This window comes from Alligator mississippiensis, chromosome 4 (genome assembly GCF_030867095.1).
Source record: "Alligator mississippiensis isolate rAllMis1 chromosome 4, rAllMis1, whole genome shotgun sequence".
Classification (NCBI taxonomy): Eukaryota; Metazoa; Chordata; order Crocodylia; family Alligatoridae; genus Alligator; species Alligator mississippiensis.
In genome coordinates this window covers 97,599,792-97,625,873 of record NC_081827.1, presented here as the reverse complement: position 1 = coordinate 97,625,873, position 26,082 = coordinate 97,599,792, and the positions used below count along the sequence as shown (strand labels likewise).

The following is a 26,082-nucleotide window of genomic DNA, read 5'->3' as shown; positions in this document are numbered from 1 at the left end:
TTATTAATGGCCAATTTATAGCCATTAATAACATTGGGACAAGCATTTAACTTCTGTATAGCTCTTCTTCCTCCCTCATGGTTACCTCTGTAGTCACTCATGTATTTTATATACTAATGATTAGGACTGTGCGAAGCTTTGGGTGCTGATTCAATTTGGAGTAGATTCAGCCTGATTTGATGGCCGGATGGCCGAATCTCCAAATCTGAATAGAATCAGGAGACCAGTAAAAAGGTCCGAATTGATTCGGAAAAGTTTCAGGCAGTCCTCGCTGCTGCAGGGAGCTGGGCCAGGACTCTGTGCTGTTAAGAGTGTGTTTGTGGGGGGCCCTGCCAGGCCCCATCCCCCAACACCCCTGAGTGCCCCCCAACCCCTACCTGCTCTCCCAGCCCCATCAGGCCCTGCCCTGCCCTGGAGTCCTGGCTCTTAAAAAAAAAAAAAAAAAAAAAAAAAAAAAAAAAAAAAAATTAAAAGCCCTGCAGTCACTGGCTCCTGCCATTGGGGGGGGGGGGGGGTCGATCCCCTATGGGGCTCCCCCACTGCCCAGCGCTGTGTGCGGGGCTCTGCCATGAGCACCTATCCCCCGCTTGCTCTCCCAGCTTCATCAGTGGGTGCCCTGCCCGGCCCCCAGCGTCCTGGCTCTTTAAAAAACAAAGAAACAAAAAAAACTCTGTACTTACTGGCTGCTGTAGCAGCTGTCAGGGCTTCTGGGGGCTTGTGGCAGAGTTTCTTTCCTCTCCCTCCCCCCCCCCACACACACACACAGCATGGGGCAGTGGGGTGCAGCGCTGGTGAATGCAGGGCTCTTTTTGTAAGAGCCAGAACTCTGGGGCTGGGTGGGGCAGCCATTGACAGGGGATGGGACCTGTTTGATTCGGAGATTCAGTGGCAGCCAAATCTCCAAATCGGATTCGGCTGAATTGATTCTGGACAGTGATTTGAATTGTCAAATCACTGTCCCCTGAATTGGCTGAATCCGAAGTGAATACTAGCCACTTCACACAGGCCTACTGATGATGTGTTTTTCCCCTCATGACTTGTTTTGCTGGGTTTAAACCAAGCTTTATTTAGTCTCCTCTAGGTATGCTTGCCATTCCTCCATCTGTTCCAATTTGAATAGAGTTGAATTGATTTACTGAACATGGTAATTACACACCATTCTAAATAGTTTCATTCGTGTCTTGTACAGTGGCATTAATACTTTCCTTTCTTTGCTGAACATACCTTGATACATTTAAGAAAACAAACAAAAAGCAAACCCCTGGAAAGGACCCCTCAGTATGTTATCTGTTCCAACTTCCTGCTTAAGGCAGGATAAACCCATCCTCGAAAAATAAATGTTTGTCTAACTTGCCTTTACATACCTCAGTGATGGAGAAATTCCTCAACTTTTCTAGGCAGCGTGGTTCAGTATTTGATCAAAGTCATAGAAAGTCCCTCCCTGTCTTCTTTCCCTCACCCATGTCCATCCCTGAAAATCTCTTGTTGAAATTTAAGCCCATTGCTTCTGGTTGTATCCTCTGTGAACACAACAATTAATTGTATCCTTGTTTTATATATAACAGCTATTTTTGTATTTTAAGATGGTTATCTGTTCCCCCCTCAGTCACTGTGTTATGGCTTAAATAATTTTAATTCTTCCCATCTTTCCTCACTAAGTTTTCTGGACTTTTGATCAATTTATTTTGCTTTCCTGTGGATTCTTTTCAATATGTCCACTTTTTCGTGTGTTGCCCTAAACTTCATGCAGAGCTGAATAGTGGAAGAATCTTCTTTTTTTTGGAACTTTTGTGAAGCACTTCTTTTAATATATTCCAGTATGCGATTTAGCTTTCGTTGCAATAGGACTATGCTGACTTCATGTGTAGTGTGTGATCCACTGCAACTCCCAAGACCTTTTCCTGCAGCACTGCATTCTAGCCAGTTGTGTGCTCTCTTGTATCTCTTGTGTTGTATGGGTCTTTGTTCTTGATAAGTATATTACTCTGTACTTCCTTTATTGGACTTCATCCTGTTTCAGCCCATTTGTCCAATGTATCAAAGTAATTTTGAATCCTAATCCTGTTCTCTAAAGCATGTGGTACTCCACCCCCATTTCACCCCACTTGGTGTCATTTGCTACTTCACAAAGTGCATACTCCAATCTGGACCTATGTATTAACTGTTTTTGCCTCCTGCCTGCTCCATAATTGCCAGAAAGGAGCAACCTTTACATTATAACCTTGGTCTTGTAGATTGGAGAGAGTCAGCCTTAAAAATAACTTGGACATTATCATACAAGGGCTGATAAGGGCAGTGCCATTATTGTCATGGTCAAAACGGCATACACACAGGAAGCCAAGAGACAACTTTCCAATACAGAGTTTTACCAACTCAAGACAGAAGGCCCCATGCCACAATACCAGGAGGAGCTAAATAAACTCTTAAAGAAAGTTCCTCTAGGAACACAGGAGAGAATTACTCCTTCCACATTCTGGGAACCTAGACCAGGCTTCTTTTACTTATTGCCCAAGATCCACAAAACTGGCATTCCCCATTATCTCTGGCATTGGCATCATCACAGTGAGTTTCTAGCCATGTTGACTCTGTTCTATTTCGATATGCCAATGGTTCTCAACCTTTTTTGGGACCAGGACCCACTTGTAAACATTGGCCAGTCCCGACCCAGTGCCCCTCACTTCTGACCTGCTGCCCCCCATCCTCAGTCCCCATCTCCCCAGTACTGGGGGGGGGGGACGCACAGACAGACCCTATGCAGCCCCTTGCAAGCTGGAACTCTGCCAGCCTACAAGGGAAAAGCCATGGTTTCCAATGTTTTTCTCTTTTAAAGGAGAACCTACTTTTAAAGTTTTATTGATTCATTTTTAAAGTTTGTTTGTGACCTTTTCATATATTTTTGTGACCTACTTTTGGGTTGTGACCCACAAGTTGGGGAATGCTGCCATATGCCACTGGAGCTGCCAGCTGTTTGCCAGACACCACAGATTTTTTGTTAACTTAACTGGTCTCCATTGACAAGCTTCCAGCAAACAGCATATTGGCTACCATGGATGTCATGTCTCTGTATGCCAACATCACTCATAAGGATGGATTACAAGCCATAAAGAATATTATCTGTGATGAGGAAAGTTTCTGTTTCTTGCAAAGCTGTCTCGCTTTGCGCACACACAACTGTTTCAGTTTGGGGACTCCCTAACAAATGAGGGACTGCCATGGGTACATGTATGGCTTTCCCTATATATGCCAACATATTTACAATAGACCTTGAAGTTTGTTTCCTCTACAGCTACCCTCTCATCCTCGTGGTGTACCTTAGGTACACTGATGACATTTTCATAATAGACGCATGGAAAAGAGTCTCTAGAGAAATTTCACCAAAACTCCTGCCCCTCCATCAGACTAAACCTGGAATATTCCACACAGCAGATTCAGTTCCCAGACACTATGGTGAAGGTTTACAGTGGCTATGTTGCCACCACTCTGTATTGGAAACCTGCCAACCACCACAATTAACCTTCACATCACCCATAGGGGTACACCGATATATCAGTTGGCTATCGGATCAGCATCAATTAAAAGGAGAAATGACATTATTGGCTGTTGTCTTTTTTGGTCATTGTAGCCAATAATTATGGCCGTGTCCAGAGCGCCCTGGCAAACATAGTCCAGTTCTGTGCCCTTCTGCCAGCCTGAGCCCATGTACACTACAGGTCCTGGTGAGCAGCAGGAGGGGGAGGGGGCACAAGGGAACAGTCATAGGGTGCTATGCTGGACAACAAAGAGAACTTCTGCTACCATGGTAATGCTGTACGTGCGGCCAGAGGCTGAGTGCTAGGGCTGTCTTGGAGACATTAGGCTGCATGCATACAGGCAGGGTAAGGTGCTGTGCAAGGGACATTCTGCTCCACTGGGCACCAGGTGCCTTTGCAAAGGTGGCTTCTCCCTGGCAGCCATGGGAGCTTGGCTGCGCAGGGCCTGCCAGTGCTCAGGCAGTGATGTGCTCTGGGGCTCCAAACACATCTGGTGCTGCTGTCTGTATGAGGGTCTGCCCTGGCCACCTGGGACAGCAGCATGAGCTGCGTGGGGAGTAGGGCTGCAGGCAGGAGCCATAGGCGAAGGGAAACATGCGTGGGAATAAGGCAGTTACCACCTTCCTCATGGAGGGCTGGAGCAAGCAAGAGGTGTGCGTGTCCAATGCAAAATAAAATTATAAAAAAGGTTTACTTATGCCAGTAGTTTAAAATGCCTTGCACTATTACTAAATATTGGTTATTTAGGCATCAGTCTATATGGATTGCTAATCATCATCTATCAGTAGTGGCCAGGAAAATCTTTATTGGTGCACCCCTAGTCACCATTTTACATTCTAAGCACACTGCTAAATCCATTGTCTGAAGCCAACCTCTAGGTTACAACTGGCGCTGTTCTGACCCAACCAACTGGGATGAACACTCTAAGGTTCTAGTGTAGGGATTCTCACAATTGCAATAAAATCCCAAAATTGTAATTGCTCAGATCAACAAAGCCAGACTTGGACCTTGCTTCTATCTGCTACAGTACTAACCCTGGACAAAGGACAATACCTCTGGTTGTCATCTACAGCCCCCAGCTTGAACACCTACGGCACATCATTTATGACCTCCAGCCCCTCCCTAGAAAAGGATGGCCATCTAAAGGTAGCCTTTGGGGACAGCATTCAAGGTTAATTTACCTGAAAACCTACCAATGTTATACATGCCATCACCTGCTTACAATGATCTTCTGCTGTCTACGTCGGACAGACGGGGTAACCTCTGTGTGCAAGTATGAATGAACGTTGATCTGACATCGGCTACAGAAAGACACAAAAGTTTGTGGCAACCTCCCTGGCCACTCCATTGCAGACCTTGGGATTGCTGTTCTCGGGCAAAAAAAAATCTTAACCAGGAAACTGTAGAACCAAGAAGTCATACACACACTCAAGTATTAAGTCATTTAAACAGTCTATGAGTTCTTATTTCATTACCTGGATTAGCTTTCGTGACCCTTTTGTTCCAATGGGTTGTTTGCTTCTATGCTTCTCGGAGCACTTCTCCTCCGTATTTCCTCTCTTGCTCTGTGCCACCTAGTGTATTCTAATTGCTCATTCCACTTTATACTCTGTCTCATTTTTTATTAGTTTATAAGGATGCATGTCTAATTTAGCTTCTCACTCCTATGATTCAAGATGGAATTAAGAAATTAAACAGTACCTTACCCATGGGTCCACCCTTGAGGGAATTGCACTTGATTTTCCAACCAGGTGTATATGCATCTTACATATGTTTCATACAAACCTTATTTCCTTAGTTTGCTTATGTGAATGTCATGGGAAACGGCGCATAAAGTCTTACTTAAAGTGTATAATTGGTGCTGCTATTCCTTTATTCCTTGTCATAGAAGGAAATTAGGTTGCTTAGGCATGACTTCTGCCTGACAAATCTGCATAGACTGTTCTTTATTGTGTTATCCTCTAGGTGAGGGTTCAGCAACCTATGTCCTGTGGGTTGGATCTGTCCTGCAGATCCATTCTATTTGGCCCACGCAGCTGAGACTTCTATGGTGTGTCAATGGCAGGGGCTGCTTTGGCGGGGCGGTAGGGAGAAGTGATGGTGGCTGGCCTAACTTGGACTGAGCTGGGTAATTTTGATTTGCTGCTCCTGAAGCACACTGCTGACCCCCTTGCTCTAAGTGCTTGCAAAAGTCATATGTTTGGTGTGCTGCCAGTGTCTTTCTAAGTAGCTTAGTTGTACACACACACACTGTCAGTAAGTTAGACTGACTGACTTGCATCTTGGGTCTACTCCCCCCCCCCCCCCCTTTTAAAGAAAAATGTACAAATTTCCCAAGTACAAAGCATTCTGTCTTTGTCCTGTTCTTGTCATCTAATAGTTGACCTTTTTTGGTGAAGGCTAAAGTAGAAAAAGACTCTCGGCATTTGGGCTTTCTGCGTTATCCATTATTAGCTGCTTTTCCCCATTCAGGAAGAAACTTGGTTTATTTGATCTTTCTTTTCTCACATGTATTTTTTTTGCCTTTCATGTCATTTGCTCACATCATGTTCATTCATCCTTAGTAATTTGACCTGTCTTCCACCTTTTTTTGGTAAAATTCCTTTTTAAATTTCAAATAATTGAACTTATGGTTTAGCCAAGCAAGAGAAGGTCACTAATGGAAATAGTTCCTAAGCCAGGGGCGGACAATTATTTCGGGCAGAGGGCTACTTACTGAGTTTTGGCAAGCTGTCAGGGGCCACGTGGGTAACCCCGCTTCCTAACAGTTGCCCCTGGTCTCTATCTTGTGACTGGAAGTCCTGCCCTCTAACCTCCTACCTTTGCCAGAAGTCCCTCCCCTTGTGTGTATGTGTGTGTCATTGTCTCTTTCCCCCCCCCCATTACTCCTTTCAGCAAATGGTTTTGCCATCTCAGAACCAAAAGAATACCAAATTTGTATTCTAAAAATTGAACATCTACAACATTCATTGATTTGATTTCAAAAATATTTTTGTCTTGATTTACATGTTTGTATACACAGGTGATTGCACAATAGCTTAAAATGAAGTCTTACTCTTGTATATTGTGCTGGGGAGAGAGTATAGGTTTGAGGGGGCTGTGGGTATGTGGGGGAGGGTGTGGGTATGTGTAGGGATTTTGTGGATATGAGGGGTGTGGGGGTCTGCGTGTATGGTGGGGTGTGCTTGTGGGAGTTGCCCTATGAACACACACACCTCCTGCTCCTGGCCCCAGGGTACTGGTGTGGCCCCATGCTCCCATGGTTTGGTGATGCAGCCCAGGGCAACGTGGTGCTGGAGCCAGGCACATAGGCAAACAGTGAAAGCTGCGGCAGGCAGAGGCTTTCGGTTGGGAGAGGCAAGGCCAGGCCAGCCTTGTTGCTGGCTCCTACTGCCCCTGGCTCCTGTCATCTTTGACAGGCAGGCAGGAGCGGATAAATATTAATTTTCTAAACTTTTTAGGTGACCTGTGGGCTGGAGAGAATGACCTGGCAGGCCGGATCCAACCTGCAAGGCCAAATTTTGCCCACCATTGTCCTTAAGCTGTTCCCTTGAAAATCCTGAGAAGTGAGGGTTGTGGATAGAGAAACTGTCTTCCATTTCTCTTGAGTCTGAATAGTAGGGAAAATTTGGGTTTGGGGGTGGGAATTGAAGAACTTTATGAAATACTGTTCAGAATGAACAGTGAATGAATTTTTAGATTAATGTTTGAAATTATTACTAAATTTCAGTCCTCCATTACGAGGAACTTTGTGACTGGAAGAGTGGTCAAGCATTGGTACAAGTTACCTAGGCAAACTGGAATCTCCATCCCTGGAATTTTTCAAGATCAGGTTAGACACACTTGGCTGGGATGGTTTAGTCAGGGATAATCCTGCCTTGAACAGGGGGCTGGACTACGTGACCTCATGAGCAGAAATCAAGGTTTTCAGTTTCCCATGGAAATCAGAAGTTGAGCATGTTTTACTTTGTTTTCAAACGCTGTACTGATCAGTGACCACTTTACTTGTATAAAGTGATATCAGCTATTGAACATCATAAATTGGGTTGACTGCAAGCCACATGAGCTGATGCAGAGCCAAATGACCTGGCCTGGCAAAGGCAGTGCACTACCTCCTGGCCCACTCTGCCATTACCTCTCAATCTGTTTGTAGAACCACTGATGACCTGTTGCAGAACCTCAGGGTTCTGTATGGGTACAGTTTGAAAACCACTATACTAGAGAATATTGTAATGGGATCAGTATTCTGGCAATGCCAGTAGCATGAAAGTAGTATATTACTACTATATGAGTAATGTAGTATTCAACTATTACTGAAAAAGTTAAGAACCTTATGTAGGCCACAGGAAACATTCTGTTTCATAAAGTTGGACACGCTGAAAAATATCTCCAAAAGCAAAAGAAATGATAAAACATTGGGAAATTATGTGCATTGTAGCTTTCATCTTTAAGAAGCAGCAGAAAAAAGATCACGGTAAAAGTACAACTGACTTTCTAGCAAAAAAGATGCGTGAAGTGTGATATGTAGGGGTTTTAGTTAAATTAAAAAAAGAAACCAAAAAACTTGTTAAAAAACATTGATAAGTGAGGATTTTAATTTTAATGTAGTTAACCTCATTAAGTATATTTATTTGAATATAAGATGCAGGGTTTTTTTTCCCCAATTAGCATTGGGGGGATGGACGAAGCTCTTCATCTTATATTTGCATTCAAGGAAACCTCACTAAATATAATGTGTATCGTTAAACTGCTGCCAAAAGCAGCATGTGCTCAGTAGTGGAAACCAACTATCAAGTTTGATTTAAATGCAGCCAACACTGAGCATAACTATAAAACACATCACCCGTATTGAGCAAACATTGATGGGAACCTACTACAGTGTGATGCATTAGTGCTGCCTGTGTGAATAAGATGCATAGTAGTTGCCCATTAGGCTTAGTTCCTCTTAGCACTGACTTTTTCAAAGTCATGATGAGCTGCTACATTCAATACATTTTGACTTCTTCACTCTCAGAGCTGGGCTGTGCCTTTCTTTTCCATTTCCAATGATTTATGTCTTCACTAACTTTCAGTGTCTGGCAGACGTCACCAAATAGAGCCCCAGATGGTTCACCCAGAACCCCTTTGTTGCCCCCTTGCTTACTGTTGCATATGATTTGGGTGGCCCTGCCCTCCATGAGGCAGAGCTGAACCAGGTTTCCTTATGCCTTGTCTGCATATAATTTTTTTGGAGGATTCCAGGACTTATGACAAGAACACCTGGTTCCAGTCATGGGTGGGGGTTAATTAGCATGTGAATCCTTTGTGGGGTATATCTGGAGTGTGCACACATTCTGAGCAATGCTGAGCTATAGGGTCACCATGGCTTTGAAACACTGTTGACACTGCTGGGGCCCAGCCCAATGAACTATATGGTAAATCATGAGCTTTTTGTTTTTGGACTAACATCATGCATAGTTTGTACAATATGCAAGTAGGTAAAGTGCTGCTTAAAAGTGTCTTTATGGAGTACTTATGCTAAAACTTGTAGCAGTTTAAAAAAAAATGTATCGTGCATCAATTCTGGACAAATTAATATGCAAATATGTAAAGGAAAGCCAGAAGGGCATAGAAAGCATTAGTCTGTTTAACATATGGGTCAACAACCCACAGTCCACAGGTCGGATCTGGCCTGCAAAGAGGCCTAACCCTATCCTCAGGCATCTGATCTGGCATTGCTGGGGGTAGGGATCGCTCTTGCAGAGCTACGCTGTGCCGGCCACCTGTGGCAGGGCTGTGCCCCAATATCTGAGCTTACCCTTACTGGAGAGTGGCTGGGAATGGGAATCTGGGAGCTCAAGGTGGAGGGGCAAGAGGGTGAAAACTTCCAGTCCACTGCCCTGTGCTAAATGAATTAAGTTGAACTTTTTTCATGCTTTCAAAGTATTTAATCAAGATCCTTCTTTGAAACATTTGTGAAAGCTTGCATCACCAATAGCATGGCTATTTCATGGGTAGAGCATATTGAGTGTCTTAAGAAAATTCGAAGTATCTAGTCAAGGATACTTATTCATTTGTAACGCCCTGCAAAATTGAAGTCCAGCTAACAGCTCCCTATCAGTCTGTCTTTGTTTTTTTCAATTACATTTCTGTTTTAAAAAGTATGTCCACTTGGTATGTTTCAACTTGTGATCTTCCTATTTTTTCATAGGTTGCTGGAACTTTCTTTATGGCTTGCCTCTTTCTAGAAGTTGCGTGTTTTAAAGAGGAAGGGAATTCTGTTGTAGAATTGTTGTAGTCTGCTCCTGGTTCTGCTGGAGACTTCTAGTGTGGTCTTAGGGACAAATCACATGAATTGAGTTCTCTGTAAGGAGAAGATTGTTGCGAGTGTCAGTGCATTGTTCTCAACTCACTATAGTCATTATGCTCTTCTGTGTTGCTTATAAAAACATAGATAATTCTTGAAGTGATCAACTTGCCAAACAGAATGGTGTACAGTGGAAAATATTGGAACAGCCCTGACTAGATTTGCACTGATGCGTTTTATCTGGGTCTTGCTCTTTAAAGGAAGAAGCTGTTTTATCATGATGTTTAAATACTGCCCTCATATGATTGGAGTGGAAAGATATGTAAGTCACTTTAAGAAAAGAAGAGCAGGATATACTATTGCAGCAGAGTTTTTGGTTCCTGCCTCTTTGCTAACCAGTCCTTATTCTTGGTATGTTGGCTTGTCGAACTAGGAGTTAAACAATGTTGAATGGAAATGTCTTTCTGACTGAACTTAACGTTTTTTTTAATCCCTTTAATTTCTAGATGGGAATGATGAGTAATCCCAGTCCTTATGGCTCACCATACAGCCAAAACACTGGGCAGCAGATTGGAGCCAGTGGACTTGGTCCCCAGATGCAGAATAAAGCTGGGCTACCAAACAGTTTACCCCAGTTTACAATGGACAAGAAGCCAGTCCCTGGTGCAGGAATGCCGAACATGGTAAGTTAAATCTAAGTTTTTGTTTTATTGTTTTTTTTTCAAATGATAGTGGACCAAATATGGAGCACTTGCAACATTCTGTTGGTAGTACGTGTAAGCCTATAAGATTTTGCAACAGTCGGCTACAAATTCTGTGCTATCAAGCTCCCCTATGGCAGTGCTAGCTCCCATGATGAAAGATGGAATCCACACAAACACTCCCTCATTTCTCACTCTCTTTGAGAGCAGATTAAAGGATCCCTGGAGGAGTGTTGAGGGAGTGCAGCTGTGCAGGGGGGAAAATATGATGGAGCTCCTCGCTCAGATTTCAACTGAGCTGCCTGCTCACCAGTTTTGATCTTTTCTCTTATTCCTTTATTGGTGGTCTGCTGGGGCCTTTCCCTCTCCTTATACGCTCCTTGGAGGCTTGCTTCTCTTGCTTCTGTCCCCTGACAGTTTTGGGACTAAAGGAGGGCATAAATGCTTCTGTATTAATTTGTTGACATGGATAGCCCCACCCACTGTTCGCAGTGCTGCTGGAATAGGCAAGTAGGATTCTTGGGTAGATCACTAAAAGCCTTGGAACTAAAAATAAACATGTTTAAACCTCCAAAATTGATCTTGTTCACCAAGTCTTCATTGTTTCATAGAAGCAAGGGGGTAGTTCCAACTGCTGTCTGATTCTGCAGTTCGTTATTTTAAAAACTGCAGATGATCAGGAGGCTTTGTATAATATATTCTTCTACTTTAATGGTGGAAAGATGATGAAAAAGATATTGAAGAAACCACTTTTTTCTTTATTATTATTATTATTATTATTATAATTATAATAAACCTACATTTTCTAATGTCTTCTGTGAAGCTTGGGTTTCTCCATTCTTTTGCCCTCAGAATCCAGTCTGGCCTTTCAGCAGAGGTTTGTGGCCCAACAGCTATTTCCAGCTGACTTTCTGTAATTAAATTAGGGATATTAAAGCATTCCTCATATAGGTGCACTGATACATTGGTCCATATTGTATTGGCATTGATAAAAGGAAAATTGACATTACCGGCAGTTGACTTGTTTTGACTGATGCGGCTGATTAACGTCTCCAATAAATGCTGTGTGCGCAGCCTGGCAGTATAAAGAGGATCGTCCAGCTGGTAAATCTGTTAGGAGTGGGGGAGGGGCATGGGGGAAGGAAAGGGTGTGGGTGGGGTAGATCGAGTCCCCTGCGGTGAGGGAGGGAGTGGGGCTAGGGCTGGGGTAGGGGCAGGCATGCACAGCTGATGCGGGGTGCAGGATGGAGCTGCAACCAGCTTGGGGGTGGGGGGTGACTCCTGCTGCTGCATGCACCCTGGATGGGCATGGTGGGGGCGGGGCGTGTGCCCCCTCGTGGATCTGTGCACAGGGCCAGGGAGGGATATTGCTGTGGGATAGGGCCGGGTGCAGTGCTGGGCTCTTCCTAGCCAGAGCTGTGCTCAGGCCAGGCAGCGGTGGTGCTGAGAGGGGGTCTACATCAAATTTTGGGGTGGCCACAGCTCACCCTGTAACCCCCCTCTCAGTGCTGCCACCACCCGCCCCAAACCCAGCCCTCCTGCTGGGAAGAGTCCTGTCAGCAGCCCACCCTTGCTCCATGCACAGATCCAGGCCCCCCTCCCTGCCCCCACATGCCCTCCCAGGGTGTGTGCAGCAGCAGTTGCTGGGTCCCCCAAGCAGGCTGTGGCTCTGTCGCCTGCCCTGCCCCACCCCAGCTGTGCAGCACCTGCCCTAGCCCCAGCCCCACTCCCTCCCTCAACGAGGGGGCCTCGATCTATTTTCCCCCTCACCCCTTCTCCTCCAACAGAGTTACCAGCCAGATGCTGCTCTCCAAGCTGCTGGGCTGCATAGCGGCAATTGGATTGGTATTGGCTAATATGGCTTGTTAAAAATCAACCACTGGTATTGGCCTAAAACACCTCTATTGTTGCACCTCTAATTCCTCATTTTGTTTTCATTAATTATATGTACAAAGTACTCTTCCTTTTGAGGCACTAGGGTGTGCTGTACAGCAGTTCAAAATGCAATACAATCAAAACCCTAATCCACCTGTATAAGTTAGTCCTGTGTATGGACTAATGCTAAAGATGGGTCTGAAAATAGGTCTAGAAATGAATTTTTCCTGATTCTTTGTAAAATGGGAGGGGTGCAACTTAATGGATATCCATGGAATATAGGAAATAGCAACAGGAATTTGGAACTCTTGGTATGGAAAAAAAAAAGAATTGTGAGAATGAGTACCAAGATCAACAATTCCAAAACTAAGGGGCCCAACACCTGGTGAGGGTTGCAGGCCACATAGCACCTCTAATCCCTGGAGACTGCAGTTGCTCAATGTTTGTAATTAACAGGGGATGGGGCTTAATTGTGGCTCAGCTGCTTTCCAGCAACTGAAATGACAAGTTTAGCTGTGTTTCATTTAAGGGTAATCTGCCTTAGTTTTTCTCAACATGGGGTAAGAGTGGGCTGATGGACAACTACAGAGAAGTAGCTCAGGCAAGATTAAGTCCCCACCTCTTAATTGTTGGCACATGAAGTCTATTCTGATAAGACTCAATCTTTCTTTAATTAAGGGCCTGGGACCTTAAGTGGTGTGGACTTTATCATGCAATAATTATTCTTTGATAATTGTTCCTGTATCCTCAGTTACCTGTGGTGAGGGGTACAACAGGGCAACTCCTCCCCCCACACTGAATGAAACGGGAAAGGTGTGCCTGTTCAGCGCTGACTTACTGTAGGGTGCAGGTACACAAACAGTTCATGTGCCTGCAATTAACAGGACAGGGACTTGCCATTTTTCTGTGAACTGAAGCTGCTCTGATTGTTTCTCTCTGTACGGTAAGAGCAGATATAGGTACCACTGAGCAGCTGAGGTGCAGCACGTGGTTTGCAGGCACTCAGACAGCAGTAATGGTGTGCTGTGTTGTGTGAAACTTTGACTGCAAAGAAGACAGCAAATAGAAAAAGCTTGGATTCTGTTGCTCAGGAGTCTAAAATATAACGAAGGACCCTTTCTCTTTTTGGAACCTTGAAAACTGAGAAAGGAATATCCAAATGAGTCTGTTACTTAAGGCATCCATCACTGAAGTTGGAGAATTGCAGCATGTTAAGTTTCTTGAAACTATTGAAGAGCTCTGCTTAGGTGGCTAATGCCCATGTAGGTGGGCATTTATTTATTAAGCCTGTTGTCTTGAGTGAATGTTGCTGTTACAAAGTTATAGGATTAGTGAAAGTGCAGCCAGATATAAACAAGTTTCTACAGTAATTTGTGTCTCAGAAATGTTCTGTTGAAAGAATATGGTTAAATAATGCCAGCACTCTTAATATCCTCGTACTTCCAGGCCCATCCCTTCGGTAGAAGGTTGGGAGCAAGAGGATACAAAGAAGGTCTCACATTCATATTAAGTACCTACGTACAGCCTCAAAGTTTGATATCATTCATGTCTTTCAGTGACAGTATTGATGAAAGGCACAACCAGGACAGAGATTGAGCACAATCTTAAGACAAAGTGCACACAATAGATGTGTACCGATAAAGATGTTTTTGGCCGATACAGATGTCCAATTTATTAGCCAGCCATATTGGCTGATACAGTCTGGTTGCCGATATGCAACCCAGCATCTTGGAAACCAACATCTGCTGATAAGTCTGTTTGGGGGGGGGGGGGGGGAAGGGGCATGGTGGGGGCAGATCGAGGCCCCCATGGTGGGGGAGGGAATAAGGCAGGGTGCAGGACAGAACTGAGGGTGGCTCCTCGGGGGGAGTGGCTACCAGCTGCTGTGCATGCCCCCAGGGGAGGCATGGGAGTCATGTGCCCCCTAGATTTGTGCACAGTACAAAGGCGGGCTGCCCACTGCAGGCTCAGAGCCAGGGCCTGAGCCAGCCTTTTCCCACCAGGGGTTCTGGGCAGAGGCAGGGCAGGCGGCAGTGGTGCTAGGAGAGGGGGGCTATGGGATAGGCTGTAGCCACCCCAAAATTCCCTGTAGCCCCCCCTCCTGGCATTGCTGCCTCTGCCTGCCCTGCCCCCACCCACCCTAAGTACAGCTTTGACCCAGGCCCCCCACCAGGAAGAGGCCGGCGCAGCCTCCAACCCCAAGCAGGCAGCCCACCCTCACCCTGCGCACAAATCTGAGGGGCACATGCCCCTTATGCCTTCCCCAGAGGTGCGTGCAGTGGCTGGGAGTGGCCCCCCTTCCACTCTTACCCCCCCTCCCCTCCCCGTGCCCTCTGGATGAGCCACCTGTGGCTCCATCCTATACCCCACCCCCCATCCCAGCTGGGTAGCAACTGCCCCTGCCACACTTTCCTTCACCGTGGGGGGCCTCGATCCGTACACCCCTTCCCCCCCACAGACTTACTGGTCAGACACTACTCTTCAAGCTGCCAGGTTGCATTACTAGCCATGTGCATGCATGCAGCTGTGAGCATGCACGCGGCATTTATCGGTGACATTGAGCTACGCTTGCTAAAAAAAGCTGATTGCTGATCATGTCAATTTCCATTTTCTTGGTGCCGATCTGATATGGACTGATATATCGGTGCATCTCTAACATGTAATTCAATGTGCTGTTCATTACAAGTGATCCATAGATACTGAACACAGGAAAAATGTAATCATAGAAACGTAGGGCTGGAATGGACCTCAGAATGTTACCTAGTCTGTCCTTTTGCTCGTGGCAGGATCATCTCTATCCAAACTGTCACCCCCCATACAAGTGCTTGTCTAACCTGTTCCTGAAACTACACAAATAGCAGTTGCACTTTGCCCCCAAATACCAAGACCACTTTAAACTGCTACAGGCAAAACAGGGGGATAAGGATGATGTCAGTGTCCCACTGCTGTTAGATCTCAAGTGTATTTTTAAAATCCTAAGTGATAGTCTTGAAACATTTTGTTTCAAGTTACTTTGGAAATTCATAGCTAACTATTACCAAGTGATTTCATTCCTCCGTGTATACGTATAACTTTTGAGAGAAACTGTATACACAAAAGCATAGCCACTTGCTTGCTGAAGAAATGTGTGCTCAGAGAAATTCTGAAAACATCCAGGAAGACCAATATGGTCATGTCACTGAAATATAAAAGCAGTTGGATATTTTTGTTAGTTGGAGTCCTGAACAATTATACCTTCTCAGAGCTTCCATCCATACTAAAAACCCTTCAATTGGTGATACGGTGCACCTACAGCTAGAAGTCCCCATGGTGTGTATTATTCCCCCAGACTGAAACTTATTGAACAACCTAATAATGAGGGGGAGGGTAAAGGGCATTTTACTAGTACCATCCTTCTCTTGCAAAATGAGCCATTAATGCTATTAAAAGCACCTAGAGAAAAAAGGATCAGAGCCACAGGTGGAGGATCTCGAAATTCACAGTACTTTAGAGATGATCCTTGTGTTCCAGTAATTTTCCCACTATCTTCTCTTCAGTCTGATTTCCTGTCAATGGAGAAAGACTTCTATCAACATTTTTTTTTCAATTGTACAAGAGCTCTTTCTTGGGGCATTTAAACAGCTGTGCCCATATCTCTAATGTTTAAAGTTGATGAAGAATTAAACTGCATTTTAGTATGATGGACTAATTGAAAAGTCTCAAGTGATGCTGAAAGTGTGTGTAAAACTGGGTGCCCTTAATCACTTCATCAGCCATGATAGGAGGAGGAGAAGAACATGCTCAAAGTAGTTCATTGGGATCAGTAACAAATTTCAATTCTGTTATGAAATAATATTGATAATATTAATAAATGTATAATTACTGATAAAATAAATAATCAAGTATCAAGGAATGGAGGAAAAATTCTTTACATGTGTGATCATCTTAGTGACATTTTAATAATTATTTTGAATACACTCTGGTTAACTCTAAGTGACTTTTTTGGGGGTTTTTTTTAAAAAGTGACTTGGTTCTAATGAGTACGTCTCCTGTCTTCTCCTGAAGGGCCAGCAGCAAGCGCCGCAGGTCCAACCAGCTGGGATGGTGCCAGCTGCTCCCCAAGCTATGGGGTCAGGGGCCCCTACAGCAGACCCAGAGAAACGTAAGCTCATTCAACAGCAGCTCGTTCTCCTCTTACACGCCCACAAGTGTCAACGGCGAGAACAAGCCAATGGTGAGGTGCGACAGTGCAACCTCCCTCATTGCCGTACCATGAAGAATGTCCTCAACCACATGACACACTGCCAGGCTGGCAAATCTTGCCAAGGTAAGTAGGGGGGGTAGGGGGCATGCATAAGTGTATGTGCACGTGTCCCAGCCTACTGTGTTTAAAATAAATACATAAAAATAAGGTTTGGCAAGACTCCCTGAAGAAGGTATAAGAACTTTCATAAACAAATTTAAATCACTTAAGCTCAGGAAGTGTCTTTTATTTGACAGTGCCACCATGACCCTATCTGTATCTTAATAGAAGAATAAGCAGCTTTTGTACTTCTGAGATTTAACCTTTTCCGCCATTCCAAAACACTGGAGTATCTAGCACTGGTCCATAGCCCTAAGACCTTTGGCCTTGATACTGTGGTCTCCCACAGGAGAGATTTAACTTTGAGCAGTACTTGGTTGGAATATTCCACTGCTGCTGCGGTGGTGTTGGAGATCTGAGCAAAGAGCACCTTTTACAGAATTTATATTAGAGGTGCACCGATATACTGGTCCATATCAGATTGGCACCAGTAAAAGGAAAATGGACATTATTAGCAATCTGTCTTTTTTGGCCATTTGTAGTTGATAATGCCACTGATAAATGCTGCGTGCATGTGTGCAGTCACAGCATGCATACTGTGTGCACCCCCAGGGGAAGCATGAGGGGCATGTGCACCCTGGATTTGTGCACAGGGTGAGGGTCGGCTGCCAGCTGTGGGCTCGGAGCCAGGGGCTGCTCCAGCCTCTTCCTGGTGCGGGGGCTGCGCTGAGGGTGTGCGGTAGTGCTGGGAGAGGGGGTTACAGGGACGCTACAGTGAATTTTAGGGTGGCTGTAGCCCACCCCTTAGCCTCCCCTCTCAGCACTGCTGCCCACCTCTAGCACAACCCCAGCCTAGCCTTTCCACTGGGAAGAGGTTGGCACAACCTCTGGCCCTGAGCCCACAGCAGGCAGCCTGCCTCACCCTGTGCACAAATCCAGAGGGTATGTGCCCCCAGTGCCTCCCCTGGGGGTGCACACAGCATCAGGGAGCCACCCCCACACCCTCTGGACAAGCTGCCTGAGGCTTCACCCCGCCCCAGCTGGGCAGTCCTGGCCTCTGCCCCAGACTCATTCCCTCCCTTACCATGGGGGCCTCAATCTGTCCTCCCACGCTGCTGCCCCGCCCCCCCCCCATAGACTTACTGGCCAGATGCTGCTGCTCTCTGTGCTACCGGGATGCATGTCAGCTGCCAGACTGATACTGGCTGATATGGCTGGTTAATAATCGGCCATTGGTATTGGCAAAAAAAAATCTGTCGGTGCAGCCCTAATTAATATCATCTAGTACCTGAGGGGGGTGTTTCTAAGTTATCTTGCATGAAGACCCATGTTTCAGAGGAAAAGTGAAATTGAGGTCTTGACAACTTAAGGCTTTCAAAGAAAACAAAGTGTTTGGTCTCAGTATTTTGCCCGAATTCCAAGCTAGTTAACTATTGTCTGACCTTAAATTCCTCATGCAGTTTTAATGGATATGGTTTTCTTTACTTTTGTCTGGGATTGTTTTGTAGGCTTCCGCCTCTCAACAGAAGCCTCTGCCTTAGTCACCTTGGAGGTGGCTGCTTCTCTGACTGCTGAATGATCCATGCGTATGCAATTTCTAAAGCATGTTGGGATCTTTCAGAAAGTGGTGATATTCTGTCATAATGGAATAATTTTTCTTTGATATGCCACTTCAGCACTCCTGTTAGCAGAGATGTTACCCCTTATATTGTTAATAAATAATTTAAGGGAACCCATATTTTATAGTCTTAACAGATTCTGTGCAAAGCAATTTCAGTTTTGCCATCAATCTTGATTCCTAAATGGAAGTAATAACAACAACATAAATGGTTAGCTCTTCAGATCCTTGTAATAAAATATGGACTCTTTCATATATTTCTTTCCTTACCTGGGTTAAGTTTGATCCAATGACAATTGCAGTTTTATGGCTACGCGTTTGGCTTTTTAAAAACTGATTGGTGGAGAGGAAGTGTGGTAAGTTTGTAGTTAGCAAGTGTCCTTTTTATGTAAACTAGTTTAATTGGCAGTACCTCCTCTGGATGCTTCAGTAATGATAGTATGCCAATTAGCGACATGGAGATTGAAATGCCCTCTGCCCCAAAAGCTGGTTCTTTCAAATACACCCCTACTTTATACCAGTCCTTTGGAAGGAGAAATACTGTGCAGGAAAGCTGTTAAATTTGTGGTTGCTATTCTAATAACTTTGCATAGTCAACTTCAATATACAAGCAGAAATGAACAAGAAGAGAGTAGCATAAAAGCGAGTTAAAAAAAACCTCTTCATTAACAGTAAAACTTAACCATAAGACTGGATTAGATCTTTTGATAAGAGCTCAAAATGAAAGTAGTATATTCTTTTTCTCTTATCCCTGCACTGTATTTTACAGTGTAGACATATCCTAGAAAGTATAATAATATTTGATATTTCCCATGAGCATGGGTGGGTCAGATCTGGAAGCAGTGTAGTTTCTGCAGTGGTGTGAAGTTCTGGGTGACCTAATTTTTCCTTTGGTTAGCACTATCATTGTGTCAATGTATAGATAATCCTAGAGAAATAATTGATTCTTTAGTTAATTTTGTATGGAACATGGAAATATGCAGACTTGAAGATTTCTCTTAAAGGCTTCCCTTCCCATTTTCCTTTTTTTTTTTTTTTTTTAGTGGCACACTGCGCATCTTCACGACAAATCATCTCGCACTGGAAGAATTGTACAAGACATGACTGTCCTGTATGTTTGCCTCTAAAAAATGCTGGGGACAAAAGAAATCAACAATGTAAGTATTCTATTTGCTAGTTTCATCATAAAGTGTCCATGACCATAAGGTGTTATCTCTCTAGAGTTGGATCTGTTTGTATGCCTGTGCAAGGATGGATAGCAAAGCTGCCAGGCCCATCAAGAACTGAAATGGGTTTTCCTCTCGTTTTGGAATTTTATCCTTAATTTCTCCAGTTTGTTGTCCACTGTTGTTACCCAAGGTGGTCTTCAACTTAATATATTCCTGACCTGGAAAACTTACCACCGTGGTGCCGGATCTGAAAGTTGGTGATCCATTTGGAGAAAAATTTGTTGAGGGTATCATCCTTGCAACAGAACATAGACTGGATCTTGCACCTTAGCAATAGAGCAGAATGTTCTTACTACAATGATCTGCTCAGATCACTAATGTGAAAGTATTATTTGAGTAGCTGCATTTATCACAGGTTATTTACTGCATTCTTTCAGAATTATTTTTTAAAATGTGCTTTACAGGCTCTCCATTCATAGTTACCCTTATAACAGCATACCCTAAACAGGTTAGAGCTGTGATGCAGCTCTGCAAGGTGCAGAGGGTGCTGCAAGATCCTTTTGAAGGGTGTTGGGAGGTGTGAGGAGATAAGCGCAGGCTTGGGTTTCTTTCTGCCTGGCTGATTTCCGTACCCCCACTGCCCAGCCCTGCAAGGAAGTAAGCACTGTGATATATAAATATGTTTCTGAAATTTGGTTGCCACTCAATTCATAGAAGTTATGGAGGGGGTGCCTTGAGTCCAAAAAAGTTGAGAACCTCTGGGTCTAAGGCAAAGTATTTGATGGTTTTACTGATTATTAGGAATCTTTTCCCTTCAGCTAAGGTCAAATGAGAATAATTGTCCTTCACACACCCAGCAAGTTACTTTTACCGGTTAGCCCTCCCACCTTATGTGCTTCAGCCACATTAAACAAGACACTAGACAAATTAATAGTCTTTGCACTGTCCCAGCTGGTGGTACTCCTTTTTTACCCTCAGTGTTATCTGTCCAAACTCTTCATGCTGCCTGACTCTCTCGGTGTTTCAATCAAAATCCTCTTCTGTGCTCCTGTTCTCCAGTATTATTCTGCCCTCATTCTAGTTGATTTGAATATGCTCTTATGCACTCTTTTTATAACTGCCCCCCTTGCCTGCTTTTGTGTATCCTGGAACTATATAGAAGTAAGAGTGAATTCAGGTGGGTTAACTCCTTGACAGATTTGAAGTATTCTGCTTCTCTTGACCTTTAACATCTACAGTTGTATGCAGCTGTTATTTCCACTTGGTTAAAACAATTGTATGTGCCCTGTATATTTAAAAATAAAGCATAAATTTACCATTGTTAGTCCATAGTAAAAGCAGAACATTATGATTTTAAAGGCTGTTGAGCAACATTCCTCCAACTTCTTGTTGTTGACGTTGTGCTGCTAATCTGCTTGCTCTTGTAAGGGTATTATTTGGATTTATTGAGCTTCTGCACATTTCCACCTTTTTCTTTAGTTTCTGATGTTTGTGTTAATGTAGCATATCTTTTCCAGCGTTATTAGGCGGAGCTACAGTTGGACTTGCAAACACTGGCACTGTAGGGGTGGGGCAGCAGACTACGTCCAGTATAAACACTACCAGTCAAATTGACCCTAGCTCTATTGAGAGAGCCTATGCAGCCCTTGGACTGACCTATCAAGGAAACCAGATGCAGACGCAATCCCAGGCTCAAGTGAAGAATCAACAGCAAGGGCAGTCACCCCAGGGGTTGCGCCCCATGAATCCCATGAGTAAGTTGATCCTCTAGTCTTAAACTATAAACTATATGTCTGGTGTGTTTCATTTTGTTTCATGATTTTTTTTTTTTGAAGGATGCTTCAGGTGTTTCGGAGTTGTAAATTCATACCCAGCACATACTGGATTGCAGGGGTAACTTCATGATCATTTACAGTTTTCAGTATTTTATACCATCTAAGTCATGTGACGTTTGCTTAGAAATTTAAGTGAAAAGGGAATTGTTGTCTTAATGTTATTGCTTAGAATCATCTGACTAGAATTTCTTGGACCCATGTTGCTCATTTTAGAGCCACTAGGGAGTGTTTAAAGGTATTACCTTTAATTAGAACGACACTTAATTCGTTCTGTCCCCTGCTGTCAGGAGATATTTAGGGTCACTTAAAGATACAGCAGCACTTTAATTTTTGATTGGTTCCAAGTGCATGTGAGGCAGTTGTTGTTAATTTGGCATATTGAGTTTATAGTTGGCTTAAACTAACAGTGGGCAATTATTTCAGGCAGAGGGCCGCTTACTGAGTTTTGACAAGCCATTAAGGGCCACATGACAGGCAGCCAGGGGCAGATGAATATTAATTTTCTAAATTTTTTAGGGGCCCCACAGACCGGATAGAATGGGCTGGTGGACCAGATCTGGGCTGCGGGCCATGTTTTGCCCACCCTTGGCTTAAACTGAGTATTGTATTGCAGAGAAGAATGACTTTCCTTTGTTATGGAAGTAAAAGGGAAGTTGATGGTTAGTCGTGGCAGATTTGAAGAAAAGACTGAACCAAGACCTGTCATGCTTGTAATACAGTTTGGGGAAAGAAGTGCCTTCAGTTATAATTTTTCTACTCATACACTGCATCTTTGAAACACTGTGTAAAACAAAACCTCTTGTTGTGTCATGTTGAGAAGATGTTGAAGTCCCCCTGATGACCTGCAACCAAACAATCCACTTGTTCACAAGTTCAAGAACACAGGAGTAAACATTCATAACTCTCTAGTGCGAGTTTTTTGGCAAATGAAGATGATGCAAGTCAGATTTTGTATAACCTCATTTAAGTCCTTCCAAACCAACTTTGCAAATGCAGTAGCAGGCTGATTGAATACTTGAGTTTCATCATAACTTTTAGTGCCTGTGTTTCTGTGATAAAATGTCTTTTTTGGCAAAATAATCCATATAGTTATTTAGGTTTGAAATCAAACTATAAGTATTGATTTATAGATAGCAAGAGCTTTCCATCTTAATTTGAGACTTTTATGGCTTTTCAATGTTTTTGGGGCTGTTTTCTGTCAGGCTCTTCTCATATATTTATTTCTGCAAGAAATCTGTGTTGGAGCTAATCCTATTCTAAGAAGAAGAGCTATCTGAAGTATTGGGAGAACCTCCTTAGATTCTTAACTGTTTGAGACTCCTAGGCTAACGTAGAGAATCTGAATGTAGTTTCTCCCTCTCCTCAAATTCTTTCAGTTTTATTTGGTCTATGCCATTTCTTTTTCTCAATATAAGGATTATGAACAGTGCCCAAGGGGTGTTCTTGTTCTGCCTAGCATTAGAATGTATCCTTTCTTGGACCCTTGTTTTTGTGCTCAGCATTTTCTACCATTGGGATACAGCATGTCTTCATCTGACACAGCTCTTTTCTTCAGCCACATTTCTGGAGTGGAAAAAATGCCATCTTAATTTGTGACACCTTGATGGCCTTTTAACTTTCCTATGCTTTGACAGTCTGCCAATAAGCATTTTCTTTTTCTCTGTTATGACAACAGATAGCAAGGACTCTTTTTTTAAGTCTTGTTTTAAATATGGTACTTGAAGTCATGCAAAAGTCTTTTATAAGAAATTGAAACCTGAACAGGTAAGAGGAGAGGCGAGGTTTTAAACCAGACCTATTTATTTAAAACCCATTAATTTTGTATCAGTTGGACTCAGACTCTAGGAAGGAAAATAGTTTCTCAAAGATTCAGCATTACAGCACTTTTTAACTGCAAATTCCTACTTCTATTCCTTTACCTGTCATAAAATTCTGCAGTAAAATAAGGAGTAAACACAAACTTTTCAGGTACCAAATACCCTTCCTCAGGTATGTGGTACGTAAAAGCTTGCCTATATCCTTCCCAACAATACAGTTGGTCCAATAACACTCACAAAAATCCTTGCCTTTTGCATACAGGTCAGTTGCATCATATGCGCATTTAACTTGCGCAAATTCAACTATACATGGGGGGGCGGGGCTTGAGTTGGCATGCGATGCTGCCGCTTACCTGGAGGCCCATTATGGCGGTGACGGCCACTGCCTCAAACCTGCCTCTGTTGCCATGAAGCCGTGCCCAGAGCTGTGTGGCTGGCTGCGGGGCAGCAGCGTGGTGGTGGCCGGGCAGCACGCAGCCATCCCCACCACCACCCTGCACTGCGCCACTGCCACCGGCTGCACAGCTCTAAGCACGTCGCCATGTGCAAACTCAAGTCCCGCTCCCCCTCCCACCCTGTGTATAGTCACCGATTTTCACCTTACATGATTTTCGCCTTACGTGCTGACTTCAGCACCTAACCCCCGCGTAAGATGTGACTGACTTGTATTTCCTGGACCATCATGGCCATAATATTGCTCTAACAGTGCTGCAGCACACTAAGATGTTTTTGCGGTAGTACAAATAACAACCATGACACCATCAAGTTTTAAAGACTTTTTTTCCATCCTAAAATGAAATTCCTCTTCCTCTCCCCTCCTTTTTTTGTTCTAAATACCTTGTAATTGATTTACTAGGTAGATGATTATCATCTGTAGGCAACATTTATGGTGACCAGCAATTCACATTGCATTTAGGAAGCTAACATTTTTGTCCAGTTTGGTTTGATCAGTGAAATGATAAATCTTGAAACCTCTGCTCATTGAGGAACCATATCATAGGTTTATGGGGAAGCTGACCCCTTAAATTGACTTTCAAGGCAGTTGGCATTGGTTCTTATTCCTTTGTCCCTAAAGCAAAAAAGCTCCATTCTCCCTTTTCAGTAGCAGTGTCACTTTTATAGTGCCAGCACTTTGCTAGGCGTCTGAGGATCTGTACTGTCACTTTTTTCCCCCCAAAATACCAAAGTGCAATGTAGCTCTGCCATTAAAGAGAGACTGGCCATATTGTTTAGCCCACCTTAGACTGGGGCTAAGAGCAGCTCAGGATGCATGTTGCCATTCTTTAGTTTGTGCGCTATATTACAGCTTAAATGTAGTGCACAGCGTGGGTTTACTATAGCACTCCATGCCCTGTTGGAGGCCGTGCATATGTGGCCCAGCTTTCTTCTAGTAGTTTTGTTATGAATTCTCTCCTGGTGTCATTGATTAGTCTCTCAGGGTGCCTATACGTGTGCTTAAACACGTTCTAATTAGAATGTGTCACAGCGGACTCAGTTAATCCAATCTGCTTCACATTCTAATTAGAATGCTGTAGCATTGCCGCAGTGTCATGTGTATAAGCCCCTGTGGGTTTAAAAATGGTCGTTGCAGCACTTTTAATTAAGCTTGTTCAATGAGCTTTAGTTAAAGTGTACTGTGGCCATTTTTAAACGTGCTGGGCCTTAATACATGTGATCCTGCGGCATTTTAATTAAAGTGACTCTCTGGGAACTGCTATAATTAAAACACCTCTGCCCCACAACCCCGAGCACATGTATAGGCACCCTGAGATTATAAATTCAGTTCCTGGTAGGTCTTTTTTTCCTCTTTGTTTATCTGTTTATTTGGTCCCAAATACGCTTGAGTGTTTTGCATGCCTTCTGAATAGCTTTGTAGGCTATCATAGATTTTTTTTTTGTGCTGACTTTACCACTTATAGAGATTAAATACCTGCATTCCCACACTTTACTTAAATAGATTTATCTTCATCTCCAATACTATGTCTGATTCTGTCAGAAGTAGCAGAAATAAAATAGATCTGGAGAGGGCCAAAAAAATGATGCCTTTAGTGTGAGGACGGGTAGTTGAAAAATTGAGATTAAAAGCTATGGCTGCTTATCTTGGAAGAGGATGAGGTGTGATATACCAGCCACATGAAAATAACAACAAAAGGCCTACTTGTAGGCATTCCTGTTCACTTGTTATCACTAAAAGAACAGGTGTGCTTATTTAACTTAAAGGCAACTACAAAATGTAGAAGAAATATTTATTGTATGAAGAAACTCTGTTAGGTAAGAGACAGCACAAGAACAATTTTCTGGAAAAAAGATCTGATGCTTGAGAGCCATGCAACTCAACTCAGTGGAGCCCTTGATAATTCTCTTTTTCTAGTCCTCCTTTCTTTACTGACTTTTCCAAATTCCATATTTGGAAGTACCTAGTAAAGGATATTTTTGAGCCAGATGATTGTAGTACATTTCAAAATGACATTATGCATATGGTTTAAGAGTAATATGTACATCCATGCTAGAAGAAACATTACAAAGGTTATAAATCTTTAGGAAGCAGATTGATTCCCAGCTGAAATTTGGAGGGGAAAATATTTCCTTCTGTGCCATAGTATTCCATAATTAGAGGAAGAAGAAACCCAATCCTCCTCCCCCCCCCCCAAAAGCACTGGCCATTCTTAGGCAAGGTGTCGAGTAGATGGACAATGTCACTCTGAGTATGGCAGTTGCTATCCCTGACTCCTGTTTCTGAGCTGTCTTTATCTTGGTGAAATTCCATGGAAATGTAGCTTATCTAATTACAAAGTTCTAGTGCCCTGACTATTTTATACACACCCCATTGCATAAATTAGTAGGGGAAAATAAATACTGAAGGACTTAAACATATATGGAGAACACAAAATTCCCACAATTAGACTTGGAACTAGCCATCTTCTGAAAGGTCACTTTTGACGTCTAGAATAAACTGACACTTTCTTGAC

At 43.5% G+C, this 26,082-nt stretch overlaps 1 protein-coding gene across 2 annotated transcripts in view; it reads left to right on the top strand.

The window, feature by feature from the left end:
• The window catches only part of EP300 (E1A binding protein p300), a 101,653-nt gene that overhangs the window by 29,191 nt on the left and 46,380 nt on the right, over positions 1-26,082 (top strand). For both annotated transcript variants that reach the window (XM_014607611.3, XM_014607608.3), the window contains exons 3-6: positions 10,323-10,499; positions 16,437-16,698; positions 19,336-19,449; positions 20,979-21,215. In XM_014607611.3, coding sequence (XP_014463097.2) covers positions 10,323-10,499; positions 16,437-16,698; positions 19,336-19,449; positions 20,979-21,215 — 790 coding nt within the window. The remainder of the gene's footprint in view (positions 1-10,322; positions 10,500-16,436; positions 16,699-19,335; positions 19,450-20,978; positions 21,216-26,082) is intronic.